A 13,976-nucleotide genomic window follows, 5' to 3' on the forward strand; every position below is an offset into this window, starting at 1 on the left:
ATAGTCTGTTCCCCTATGTTTCCCTTTTTACGAATTCTGTTTCCCCTTTGTCGAAGTCTGTTCCCCCTGTTTCCCATTTGTTGAAGTCTGTTTCCCCTTTGTCGAAGTCTGTTCCCCCTATGTTTCCCCTTTTACGAATTCTGTTTCCCCTTTCTCGAAGTCTGTTTCCCCTATGTTTCCCCTTTTTCAAATTCTGTTTCCTCTTTGTTTAAGTCTGTTCCCACTATGTTTCCCATTTGTCATAGTCTGTTCCCCCTATGTTTCCCCTTTGTCGAATTCTGTTCCCCCTATGTTTCCCCTTTTTCAAATTCTGTTTTCCTTTTGTTTAAGTCTGTTCCCCCTATGTTTCCCCTTTGTCATAGTCTGTTCCCCCTATGTTTCCCTTTTTACGAATTCTGTTTCCCCTTTGTCGAAGTCTGTTCCCCCTGTTTCCCCTTTGTTGAAGTCTGTTTCCCCTTTGTCGAAGTCTGTTCCCCCTATGTTTCCCCTTTTCCGAATTCTGTTTCCCCTTTCTCGAAGTCTGTTTCCCCTATGTTTCCCCTTTTTCAAATTCTGTTTCCCCTTTGTTTAAGTCTGTTCCCTTTATGTTTCCCCTTTGTCATAGTCTGTTCCCCCTATGTTTCACCTTTGTCGAATTCTGTTCCCCCTATGTTTCCCCTTTTTCAAATTCTGTTTCCCCTTTGTCGAAGTATGTTCCCCCTATGTTCCCCTTTTTCGAATTCTGTTTCCCCTTTGTCGAATTCTGTTCCCCCTATGTTTCCCCTTTTTCAAATTCTGTTTCCCCTTTAAGTCTGTTCCCCCTATGTTTCCCCTTTGTCATAGTCTGTTCCCCCTATGTTTCCCCTTTTTCAAATTCTGTTTCCCCTTTGTTTAAGTCTGTTCCCCCTATGTTTCCCCCTTTTCAAATTCTGTTTCCCTTTGTCGAAGTCTGTTCCCCCTATGTTCCCCTTTTTCGAATTCTGTTTCCCCTTTGTCGAATTCTGTTCCCCCTGTTTCCCCTTTTTCAAATTCTGTTTCCCCTTTGTTTAAGTCTCTTCCCCCTATGTTTCCCTTTTTACGAATTCTGTTTCCCCTTTGTCGAAGTCTGTTCCCCCTGTTTCCCCTTTGTTGAAGTCTGTTTCCCCTTTGTCGAAGTCTGTTCCCCCTATGTTTCCCCTTTTCCGAATTCTGTTTCCCCTTTCTCGAAGTCTGTTTCCCCTATGTCGAAGTCTGTTCCCCCTGTTTCCCCTTTGTTGAAGTCTGTTTCCCCTTTGTCGAAGTCTGTTCCCCCTATGTTTCCCTTTTTACGAATTCTGTTTCCCCTTTGTCGAAGTCTGTTCCCCGTTTCCCCTTTGTTGAAGTCTGTTTCCCCTTTGTCGAAGTCTGTTCCCCCTATGTTTCCCTTTTTCCGAATTCTGTTTCCCCTTTCTCGAAGTCTGTTCTCCCTATGTTTCCCCTTTTTCAAATTCTGTTTCCCCTTTGTCGAAGTCTGTTCCCCCTATGTTTCCCCTTTTTCGAATTCTGTTTCCCCTTTGTCGAATTCTGTTCCCCCTATGTTTCCCCTTTTTCAAATTCTGTTTCCCCTTTGTCGAAGTCTGTTCCCCCTAGGTCTCCCCTTTATCGAAGTCTGTTCCCCCTATGATCAATGTTTAACGGTTTAATGGCGGCAACGGAACATAGTGAGCAACGATGCTCCCTGGTTTTAACGGTGCATTGTAGGATTTTTTAGGAAGCGAACATTTCAGCGAACTGAAATGATTTAGGGATTGAGACATTGGCTGACTCCCTGACCAGTGCCCTGACTGCTGAACTAGGGAACTGATTGAGATGCATCCAATGAGAGTCTCAAACTCATGGAATGTGTCTGATGAATTTATTTTCACCAAAGTCAGTGCTGTCTCATTTCGATTGGGATGCTTATTGATATAGGCTAAATATGGATGTTATGACGAAAGAGTTTCAACACCAAAAATTAGACATCACCTGAATGAGTTTGGTGAACTTTAGACACACCTAGTTGAAATTAAAGAGGGGTAACTGATTTCGGCAGCCTCTAATATCAATATAATTTATATTTATATATTTATAAGCCTGTTTCTCACGTCACTTGTCAGCGCACGGTGACGCTCACTGAGCACAAGCATTGGCTAAGTTCTCACACTAAAAATTACTGAACAGCGGCCTCTAGTCACAGATTTCTATAGGTCACCGATTTCGGCACAACACTTGAAGCCAGTCATAGCTCTTGAAGGCAATGCAAAACATGTTGCTAGACAGATCTGACAGATTGAGGTTCCACAGGGAGTCCAGTGGAAGATACTGGTTTTTATTTACTATTCATACATTTAATCTCACATTCATAATGGCTGAACTTTTCAATAATTAGAGGAGTTTTCAACTTGTTACTTCACATCACTTCTGAAGGAGAATTGCTAAGCTGTCTGTGGTCATCATCCCAAAGTACAGTACTTCTGCCTCTCTTAAAGAGCCCATATTATGCTCATTTACAGGTTCATAATTTTATTTTGGGGATCTACTAGAATAGGTTTACATGCTTTAATGTTCAAAAAACACATTATTTTTCTCATACTGTACATAGCTGCAGCACCTCTTTTCATCCTCTGTCTGAGAAGCTCTGTTGTAGCTGCTGTCTCTTTAAAGCCCCCCATTCCGAAAAGCCCAGTCTGCTCTGATTGGTCAGCTGGCCCAGTCTGTTTTGATTGGTCAACTGCTTAGCGCATGTGTCACACCCCTTACCATAACTGAAGTAGCCCTTAGGCAGGCATTATGCAAATGTGTTACATAGTAACAGCTAAGTCATAGAAGTAATGGCTGGACTGTAAACCAGGCGTTTCAGGCAGTTCAGGAGCAGTGTTTTCTGTGGGAGAGAGTAACTCCCTTTGGCGTGGACTTTTTTACGTGCACAAACAGCTATATTACACACTAAAGGAAATGTAAAATCCCAAAAAGCATAATAGGGTCTCTTTAACATACAGAGACATATTCATATTCAGTAGTGGAAAAACAGTATGTAATAGTCAAATAGAAGAACTGATGACATGATGAAAATGAAGAATAAAATAGGACGAAATACAGTATTCTCATGTTAAAATTACCATTATATGGGTAACTTATGAATATTGTAAAAATGAATAAAACAAACTGAATAAAAATAACTTGTCTTCGGTATTCTGAACACAACACAATTTGCACATAGATGGTAAGTTATACTAAGAAATGAAAGCTACACAAAACAGATGCTGAGGCTGAGAAACACAGAAAATTAAAATCAAATCAAATCACTTTTATTGTCACACAACCATATACACAAGTGCAATAGTGTGTGAAATACTTGGGAGCAGTTCCGAGAAACATAGCAGTCGTGACAGTGATGAGACATATACCAGTTTACAATAAACATCAGATTAACACAACACAATTAAAATCTAATATACACATAATTACACACAACACAATATACAAATAATAAAATACAATGTACAGTATACAATACACACAATATAGAACACATATTATACAATTAAAAAAATAGTATATATATAATATATATAAAATATACAGTAGGTTGTATTGTACTGTATTGACATTCAGGCTGTCGGTTGATAGTAAGTTGCCAGTGTGTTGTTAAGAGAGAATATAATTTATGACAGTCCAGTGTGAGATAATAAGATTAATAAAGTGCAGTGCTGATGTATATTGATCGTGAGAGATCAAGAGTTCAAAAGTCTGATTGCTTGGGGGAAGAAGCTGTCATGAAGTTGGCTGGTGCGGGTCCTGATGCTGCGATACCACCTACCTGATGGTAGCAGTGAGAACAGCCCATGGCTCGGATGACTGGAGTCTCTGATGATCCTCCGAGCTTTTTTCACACACCGCCTGGTATATATGTCATGGAGGGAGGGAAGCTCACCTCCGATGATGTGTCTGGCAGTTCGCACCACCCTTTGCAGAAGCCACAATTGTGGCACCCAGGTCCAAGGAAGTATGAAATATACATTTGTGTCAGAATTAAGAACACAATATTAAGGTGCATGAATCAATTCACAACTAATAGAAATTGTATGCAAGTTTAATTAGATTTTATGTGACAGTGAAAAAAACTGAGTATGGAAAAATTTCTCTGAAAAACTTCCTCTTTGCCCTTAAAAGCTATTTCATCATCACACAGTAGGCTACTATGTGTATTTATAATGTCGATAGAACAAACTATTCTCACATTAGTTAAATGAGCCTTTTTTTTTTTTTTTTTTTTTTTTTACACCAATTCAAAGGACTGTAACAAATTTGCATATAAAAGGCCCCCCAGCTCATTGATATGCACTATGTGTTGTCACCCAAAGACATTTCCCTCTTAAACAAATTTTTGACAGCTTTCCCTTACTTGGAAAATAACTTCACGATGAACATTATCCCAGAAGCTCAAGATATTCAAATAGTCATACAAATGAGCTATAGTTGACAGCTATAGTTGTCAAAAAAAACAGCTTTACTTGGAAAATTGTGACTTGTGTTCAGAGGTGCCTCATGCGTCCATTCAGTCCTTCATTCTGTCCTCATTATGCAAAGAACCGGATGATGTTTCAGTAGCTCATACCAGTCCTGCAGTCAGCATGAGCACCAGCACTCAAATACACCAGCAAACCGATCCAGCCAAAAACCAACTTGGAAACAGGTATGCAGAGGATTTTTATAAAGAACTGTTAATGTTGCCATGAGTTTCCATTGCATGCATTAATATTTGCTGAAATGAAAATTCTGTTATCATTTACTTAGCCCCATGACTTACATTTATGCATTTGGCAGACACTTTTATCCAAAGCAGGTTACAGTGCACTTATTACAGGGACAATCCCCCCAGAGCAACTTGGAGTTAAGTGCTGCCTTGCTCAAGAACACAATGGTGGTGGCTGTGGGGTTTAAACTGGCAACCATCTGCTTACCAGTTCTGTGCTTTAACCCACTATGCCACCACCACTTCTTCTGTGGAACACAAAGGAGTATTTTATAACAGAATGTTCAAGCTGCTGTTTTCCATACAATGAAACTGAATGGTGACCATGGCTTCAAGCAAGATATTCAATGAAAATTACTTAATTTCAGTCTTTTCCTCACACAAAGCTATTGTATCACTTCAGAAGACTTACAACATTGTACATACTGTAAGCTGGATAAACTACTTTAAGATGATTTTATGGGGCTTTTATGTTCTTTTCAGAGCTTGGCAGCCTTGGTCAACATACTCCTTCACTATACAGAAGCATTCTATTCTGTTCTAACAGTTCAGCCAAAAAAATAAATAGATGATTATTAAACTATTGGGTTGAACTATTGGGGCTGAGTTTCTTTAAAAAAAAAAAAAAAAAAACTTTGCACAAATATATGTTCTCTCACCTTAAATTGAAAATAAGTAGTGAAATGTCTTGTTTGAAAGGATTTTGGCAGATTGCTAATGGAAAAACTGAAGCGGAAATTTAATAAACTAAGCTGCCAGTTCTCGCACTCTTGTTTACAAAGAACATCAAACATTTGTTTGGATGCCAATTTTTGGAACAGTCTGATATGTCCACTTACTTGTGGTTTCTGCATATTGTGCATAAAGTACTGAAGTGAATTAGCAACTAAAAGTTTCCTTCACTGATATGCACTAGTGCTTCTCACATGTTTTGTGAACTTACGTATTACAACAAAACCACCGGGGTTTAGCACTTAGTAACCAAAACCTATCATTGTACAAGCTCACAATTCTGCTGAGTGGTTGTGCCATGTGATTCATGGGTACAGCCGGGAGTGAGACCATGAGGAGTTTTGTGTCCACTAACAGGCCAGTGGCCCCTTTCTGTGTTTCAGTTCTGACTGCTCATCTCTGGGTCCTATGACAGACCCTTTGGAGCAGGCTGTGGAAGATGGACCATGTAAGAAGAGCAACTTTTGTTTATTACTTTGTGTTTATTTTGTTCAGAGTGTGGATATGGGACAGATGGAAAATAGATAGATAGATAGATAGATAGATAGATAGATAGAAAAACAAAGAAAAATAAATGTGCTTAAAAACTGTGTTTATCTCCTATTCAATACAGCAGAGAAAAAGAGGGTTGACGAGCTTCTGGTAGGTGCAGAGTTGGCTCCAGCCCAATCCCTATGGACTACAGAGGCCAGCGGATCCGTTCAGCTGAGAATGGATGAACTCTGTCCAGAACAGCCTATTACAGTGCATCAGATGTTTATCGCCTCCATTCAGAAGTATGGGAGTCTGCCTGCTCTGGCAACCAAAAGAGGAAACAAATGGGAAAAAGTTTCATTTTCTGAATATTATCAGCACTGTCGAATGGCTGCCAAAGGCTTTTTGAAGGTAATCTGGGTGACATGTTTTTAAGCACTTCTTCATATATAACTATATATCAATGGTACATCTGCAACACTTGTATACATGTGTTATATGTAATACACTTCTCTTAGCTTGGTTTGGAGCGGTTCCACAGTGTAGCCATCCTGGGATTCAATTCAGCAGAGTGGTTTATCTCGGCAGTTGGAGCCATCTTTGCAGGGTGAGAAAAACACATGTTTTTTCACACTATGCTTAACCCTTGATTAACATCTTTTTTACCCTAGGTTAAGCAACATTTCACCTGTACGTTGGAACATTTTTCTGTTAACCCCAAACTGAAGTGCCAAATGTATAAAGTGTGAATGATTAACCTAGGGTCAAGTATGAACTGTTTGAAACATGGAACAAGATAACCCAGAGTGTGAAAAGGCCACTTTTCCTCAAAGTTGGAAGAGTGTATTCAGGCTAGAATCACTGTCCTCACATTAATATTTTGTTTATGTTAGGGGTATAATGACAGGTATCTATTCCACAAACTCACCGGATGCCTGCTGCTACGTTGCAAGTGACTCAAGAGCCAATATCATTGTTGTGGAAAATCAAAAGCAGCTGGATAAGATTTTGCAGGTAACATTTGGTCTTATTGTTGGAGTGTGTGTGGAATGACAAGTTGGGCCGTGGTGTTCATGTGGGTGACGTGAGTTTGAATCTGGCTTAACGTTTTCCCCCTTTTCCCCCTGTCATTTCTCTTCTTTCCTTATAAATGAAAAAGCCAAATATGAAAATAGAAACACACTGGTCTCCTTTATTTTCTCAAGGAACATACTCAGTACTCTGCTTTCTCTTGTTAGGTACAGGATAAACTGCCCCATTTTAAAGCCATAGTACAGTATTCTGGATCTTTACAGGACAAGTTGCCCAATCTCTATTCAGTAAGTGTCCAACACACTTCATAGCCTGTACTGTACTGAGTTAACAAAGTTACTGTGTATAGGTGTTACCCAGTTGGTTGCCATAACAGCTGATGTCTTTGGACAGTGGGAGGAGTTCATGGGACTAGGGCTGGAAGTTTCTGACCAAGAACTAGATGACATCATCAATAGCCAGAGAGCCAATCAGTGCTGCATACTTATTTACACCTCGGGGACTACTGGCACCCCGAAAGGAGTGATGCTCAGCCATGATAACGTAAGACATTATAAAAAGTGCCATTAATAGTGGCTATATTTGGAATGGAATTGTAATGTACTGCATGTTGCGCAGTATATACTGCCTACTATTACTACTAATACTGCCAACAACATGCAGTGTTTTTTGTATACTGTATATTTTGACAAAAAAAAAAAAAAAAAAATCATTCGGTTATTCTATGCATACTGAAAAATTGGCATAGTTTGCACAGTTACATAGTCAGAAATAGTCAGAGTAGTATGGTAGAATGCTATTACCAATGTTTTTTGCATTTCGGACTTATAGATTACATGGACAGCCCACCATGCAAGTATGGCTGGAGACATGCAGCCAGCTGAGACTAGGCAAGAGTCTCTGGTCAGTTACCTTCCGCTCAGCCATATTGCTGCCCAGATTTACGATCTATGGACAGGGATCCAGTGGGGGGAGCTAGTTCACTTTGCTCAGCCAGATGCTCTTAAGGTAAACCTGCAAAGATGGTCATTTTGTTTGATTTTTGATAGGCTTAGATAATGTTACTGGTGTTCTAATCAATTAGTATGTGGAGGATTAGTGTACACTGCCTTACACTGACATTCTCATAAAGCTTTATGTCCTTGTTCAAGGGGACATTGATAGACACCCTAAGAGAGGTAACCCCCTCGGCCCACATGGGCGTTCCACGTGTTTGGGAGAAAATTATGGAAAAGATCAAGGAAGAAATTTCACGGTGTGGATACATGAAGAGGAAACTGGTGACATGGGCCATGTCTGTTAGCCTGGAGGCTAATCAAAGGCTTACAAAGTACACTGGTGATATACAGTAACAAGACCTTAACCTTGTACCTTTTTAAACGATGTTCAGTATACTGTACCACTGTCAATGTTACACTAGAGTTATTTTATCTCTTTTCTAGATCTTATGATTTGTGTTTTCATTACAGGGATGAGGAGAAGTCATTCCTCTTTACTCTTGCGGACAGTTTGGTCCTGCAGAAGCTTCGTGCAGAACTGGGCTTCTCCTGCTGTGAGAAGTTCTTCTCAGGAGCAGCACCTATTGGGAGCGAAACACTTCAGTTCTTCCTCAGTCTTAATATACGGCTGTATGAGGCCTATGGGATGAGTGAAAGCACAGGACCACACTTTATGTCTTGTTCAAAAGCATATCGATTTCTTAGGTAAGCCTCTATGAGTTAAAGGAATAGTTCACCAAAAAAAATGAAAATTCTGTTTTTGTCAATTTATGCTGTTATTTTTCTGTGGAACACAAAATGATATATTTGAAAGGTTGTTGTGATTGCTGATTTACTTAAAATAGCAGCTGATAGTGACTTTAAGGGGTAGTTCACCCATAAATGATTTTTGGGTGAACTATCCCTTTAATAGTCCATGCGACTCATGTCATATTTCAAGTTTTCATAGGCACGCGATCACTATGATTGAAATGTAAGTTGTTATTTACTCTCAAATCAAATCAAATCAAATCATTGGTGAACTCATGTATTCAGAGCCCAAATCAAATATGACAACACATCAATAGCTGGGTTTCCATCCAAGTATTTTTATGCGCATTTTGGGATATTGCATAAAAACTGCTGGATGGAAACACCAAGATGCGACTAAAATCTCCAAAATGTTCATAAAAACGTATGCGCTCGCTTGAGGTGGATACATTTTTAATTTGATAAGAAGAAATGCACATAAACTATGATGGAAACACATTTACCGGATAAACTCCTATTGAATTTATTAGGAATACAAAATGTGCGTCAAAAAAAGTAATATGACTGAATGACTCGTTCATAACTGGATTAACCAGCGGACCAATCATCTACGGACCATTGCTCTAGTCATTCTGAAATAACTGTTTTCTAAAAAAATCAAAAACCTGCAGAGTTTGCATAGCAAATAAGTCAAATACAAACTTGAACTGTGCCAAAGAACAGGTTTATTGACACTTTTGAAAAATATCTTATAGAACTGCATGGTAAAGTCATAAGGAACACACACACATAGTGCTCCCAGAAATGACGCGCTGTCGCTTCCAGACATTAGACAAAGTTCTTTACAGTGTTTTCTCAGTGTGCTCTAAACCAGTGGTTCTCAACCTTTTTTACTCCAAGGCCCCCCACTGTCCAAGACAATATTTGAAGGCCCCCATGCCAGAAACTAGACGTGTCTGATTAAAATATTTAATCATGGATAATTTTTTATTCTAGAAGTTTCAGAAAGAGTCTGTTTATAATTTGTAGGCATACATCTTAAAGTATATTTTAGCATTTTAATTAAGTAGGATTATTTTAATTATTTTAAAGGAGCAATATGTAACATTGACATCAAGCATTTTAAAATGGGTTCTGCAGTCCAAATTTAAAATATTAGAGAGAGTTGTCTCCCTCCACCCTCCTCCCCAGACTCAAAGCTCATGTGGGTTGCCAGGTTGAGGACACGCAACAGGAACGAGCAAACTGACAATGGCGAGCGATGAGCCTTACACTGTAAGTTGATCAGCTAATGTATACGTTTGCAAATTATAAACCAGCTCATGTGGATTTTTTATAACTCTGTCAATGTTAGCTAGATGTATTGCTGGCTTCCATGGCTGCAGCGCACTGTGTTTGTCCACTAATTTGTTTCAAATCTGGCAACCTGGGGTGTCCAAATTCTACTGGGAAATGGGCAGTGGGCAGGATCACACAGGCCAAAACACAAACAGAAATTCTGTCCAGGAACGGACATTTCAGATTAGAATAGGTTGTATTTCAATTTAGCATGTTTCCAAAATCTCTGATAACATATTATGATAATTTTATGCTTTAGTACAGTAAATATATTACATATTTATATACATACCTATAATATTTCTTATTTTAAATGAATTTTAAGTCATTTTGAGTCACAGTGGCTAAAATTTATCCAGAATTGACAATTTTGTTCTTTTGAACACATGGGATGGAAACGCGGCTTTATTTGTACATTGTTTTAGTGATAGTATGGTTTTTCACATAAATTAAATTCACAACTGATGGAAACAGCTAATAACATCAAACCATTCGTTCTTGCACATCTCGTAGCCAAATGTCATGACAATAAATGTCATGACAGATAACATTTTAAATTCAAAACTATTGTATGCCTTCAAAAATATAAAGCAAAAGTTGCATAGACTAAATGTATGACACATTTGGGTTCTTTTTAAAGCTTAAAAGTTAGTCACTATAAACTGCTATGTTATGGAAATCCACAGAAGAAAGCAAGTCATATGGGTTTGAAACGACATGAGGGTAAGTTAATAATCACAGAATTTTCATTTTTGAGTGAACTATTCCCTTAAAGAGAGTGGAGCTGATTCATTTAAACCAAAGTAGTTTTTCAGTTTTCTCCAGCGTAGTTGGAAAAAATGAAATACCTCAACTCTATCTTGAACTCTGCCAACTCTGTCTTGTCATATCTGGTTGTCAGTGTTGAATTAAAATCAGGTTTACTGCATATCATTATTCCTTAACTTGTTCTAGTTGTGGTAAAGTGGTTCCAGGCTGCAGATATAAACTAGCAAACATAGGTGCTGACGGCATTGGAGAGGTGTGCTTCTGGGGCCGTAATGTCTTTATGGGCTTCCTAAACCTGGAGAATAAAACAAAAGAGGCTTTGGATGAAGATGGGTGGCTTCACTCTGGAGACTTGGGAAAGGTAGATGAAGATGGATTTCTTTATATCACAGGAAGGATAAAAGGTAATAAAATGGAATACTATTTCAATCCTTATCCCTAGTCCAAAAGTCTGAGACTGCTAATGAAAATGCTTCTATTTAGCATTATTCTAATTTAAAAATATATATTATCAGCATAGCAATTTGAGTAAAAACTGATTTAAAAAATGGGCTAGACTTTCAGAATTTTGTAGTATTTGGCAAGTTGTCCTTTTGCTTCAGTGAGTGTGTTTACATGCATACCTATGTGCTGCTGTAACTACCAAAAAACAGCTTATTTGGAAAGTCCAACAAGTCAAGACTTTTGTAACCCACTATAAGGGTTTTGCTAGTTTTGAGGCTAGAATATATTTGCGTCTTATTATATTCAGGCTGGCTTTAAATGGCACCTTTGCGTAGCCAGGGTTGGGAGGGTTACTTTTGAAATGTATTCCACTACAGATTACAGAATACATGCTCTAAAATGTCATTGTAACATATTTCGTTAGATTACTCAAGGTCAGTAACATATTCTAAATACTTTGGATTACTTCTTTGACTATAAAAACTCTGTCAGTACAGTAAGACAAAATACACATGTTAAAAATACATTCTCTAAAAAACCTAAATATCTTATGCAGTGTTGTTTCTAAAACAAGATAAATCAAATTGCTCTTTTTTTTTAAATGATTTTTAAGATATTTTTACAGGAAAACAATACAAAAATTATTATCAAGAATATGATTTTTGCCCTAATATCAAAAGGTCTTACTAGAAAAAAAGAAATTATGATCTAACGTGAATTTCCTTGATAAATAAATATGATCATGCCTGGTAACATGCATGTAAAATGGCTAGAAATAGCATTTTAGCTTAACATAAAGCTGAAAATTTACACAAGGATTATTTCTATTTCTTCTGCTCCAAACTTACTTCAAACTTACTTCTCTGTCTGCTCGTATGAATGTAACGCATCGTAAGAAAGTATTTCACCGCTGTTCAAATGCACTTTGGATCACATCATTTATATGTATAAATGTTTTCCATCTGAAAGGACTAAATATTAAAAGAAACAAATGACAATAAAATGCAAAGTAATCTCTTCAGTAATCAAAATACTTTTTGAATGTAACTGTATTCTAATTACCAATGATTTAAATTGTAACTGTAGTGGAATACAGTTACTTATATTTTGTATTTTAAATACGTAATCCCGTTACATGTATTCCGTTACTCCCCAACCCTGTGTGTAGCACACTTTTAGGTCATTTTCCCCATGTCCCTTCCCATTCAGAACTCATTATCACTGCTGGAGGAGAGAATATCCCCCCTCTTCCCATTGAAGATGCTGTGAAACAAGAACTGCCGATCATCAGCAATGCCATGCTCATAGGAGACAAGAGGAAATTTCTTTCCTTGCTGTTAACAATAAAGGTAAACTATGCTAGTAGAAAAGATCTGATACCAACACCTCCAAAAACCATTAATACTTTCTTTCCTTGGACAGTGTACAACTAATCAAGAGACAATGGAGCCCACTGATGTTCTTAGCTTAGAGGCTTTGGAATACTGTCAGCGGCTCGGTAGCCAGGCGACGAAAGTTTCAGACATCATAGGAGGAAAAGACAAGCTGGTGTACCAGTCTATTGATGAGGGAATTGCACGGGTCAACTCAAGAGCAACGTCAAACGCCCAGCGCATTCAAAAATGGATTATATTAGGGAAGGATTTCTCAATTGTTGGAGGAGAACTAGGTGAGTGCTGTGAACACTTCTATAGAAGTTTAGAAGAATGCTCCAGGTTCAATACAATGTCTGTGCAAAGGTAATCTTTCAACTCTTTTCATGACCATGTAAAGACGGTGAATGCGCCAAAATGACGAATGGCTGTAAGGCCTTTATAGTCACCTACAAAAGATATGGGAAGTGCCTTTTTCTACCGTTAACAGTTGATAAGCCTAATAAGTTCTTTTGCCTGGGCTGCTCATTTTTGCTTTTAAACCCTCCAAAAGGCCTTGCTCCATAGATGTTAAGTGCACTACCGCAAAAGCAATTTACTTTTACGGAAATAAATCTTATAAACTGAGAAATGAAATGACATTTTTTTCAGCTGACAAGTTTACTTGTATTGATCCAGGAAAATTCCTTCAACTGATTAGTATAAACCCCTTGACTCCCAACATGATTTACACATCTTTTTCAGGACCTACACTGAAGTTACGCCGCTCAGTGGTGCTGCAGATGTATAACAGTGAAATAGAGAGTTTTTACAGAGAATAGAAGGTATCCAAACCTATTACATCTCTATTATATAAAAGATACTGCTGATTTTTACCTTTTTAACAAGAGTGATATTATAGAAAGCTTTTCCATCTAATACTACTAAGTGCCTTACATTTTTGAACTGCTATCACAAAACATAAATTCAGACAGTTTTTGTGTTTTAAAATGTTAGTTGGATGTTATATGATGTGTAATATTTCTGTGTGTTTTGTCAGGATGCTCCAATCTAATTGGTGCTCAACTATGACAATATTACCAGTGCTGTGTAAAAATAAAGACAGGTTTTTTTCCCCATGAAAATAAATGTATATATTCAAACCAGAGTGATGTCTAAATACTATCATTCTTTTTACAATTGATACAGCAAAGGTCAAGATCTGTGAGTTATTTTGATCATACTAGACCATACTGCAAACCTTAAAGAGCTTTTAAATCAGCTATAAAGCATAGAAAATGTAAAATATCTGTTTAATTTGTAATTATGACAGATTGATCACTCTTTCAACCAAAA

General features: G+C 37.8%; 1 protein-coding gene across 3 annotated transcripts in view; it reads left to right on the plus strand.

Moving 5' to 3' along the window:
- acsbg1 (acyl-CoA synthetase bubblegum family member 1) overlaps positions 1 to 13,788 on the plus strand; it is a 54,218-nt gene extending 40,430 nt beyond the window's left edge. The window contains exons 1-14 of one of the 3 annotated variants that reach the window (XM_051691975.1): positions 4,395 to 4,672; positions 5,848 to 5,912; positions 6,078 to 6,349; positions 6,457 to 6,545; positions 6,832 to 6,952; positions 7,177 to 7,257; positions 7,364 to 7,513; positions 7,802 to 7,978; positions 8,122 to 8,300; positions 8,440 to 8,673; positions 11,011 to 11,228; positions 12,478 to 12,617; positions 12,691 to 12,937; positions 13,386 to 13,788. In XM_051691975.1, coding sequence (XP_051547935.1) covers positions 4,611 to 4,672; positions 5,848 to 5,912; positions 6,078 to 6,349; positions 6,457 to 6,545; positions 6,832 to 6,952; positions 7,177 to 7,257; positions 7,364 to 7,513; positions 7,802 to 7,978; positions 8,122 to 8,300; positions 8,440 to 8,673; positions 11,011 to 11,228; positions 12,478 to 12,617; positions 12,691 to 12,937; positions 13,386 to 13,462 — 2,112 coding nt within the window. In that variant the 5' untranslated portion in view covers positions 4,395 to 4,610 and the 3' untranslated portion in view covers positions 13,463 to 13,788. Of the gene's footprint in view, positions 1 to 4,394; positions 4,673 to 5,847; positions 5,913 to 6,077; positions 6,350 to 6,456; positions 6,546 to 6,831; positions 6,953 to 7,176; positions 7,258 to 7,363; positions 7,514 to 7,801; positions 7,979 to 8,121; positions 8,301 to 8,439; positions 8,674 to 11,010; positions 11,229 to 12,477; positions 12,618 to 12,690; positions 12,938 to 13,385 lie in introns of those variants that run through there. The other 2 variants (XM_051691976.1, XR_007896547.1) reach the window with 2 other exon arrangements.
- The last annotated feature ends 188 nt before the right edge of the window (positions 13,789 to 13,976 follow it).

This window comes from Myxocyprinus asiaticus, chromosome 48 (genome assembly GCF_019703515.2).
Source record: "Myxocyprinus asiaticus isolate MX2 ecotype Aquarium Trade chromosome 48, UBuf_Myxa_2, whole genome shotgun sequence".
Classification (NCBI taxonomy): Eukaryota; Metazoa; Chordata; class Actinopteri; order Cypriniformes; family Catostomidae; genus Myxocyprinus; species Myxocyprinus asiaticus.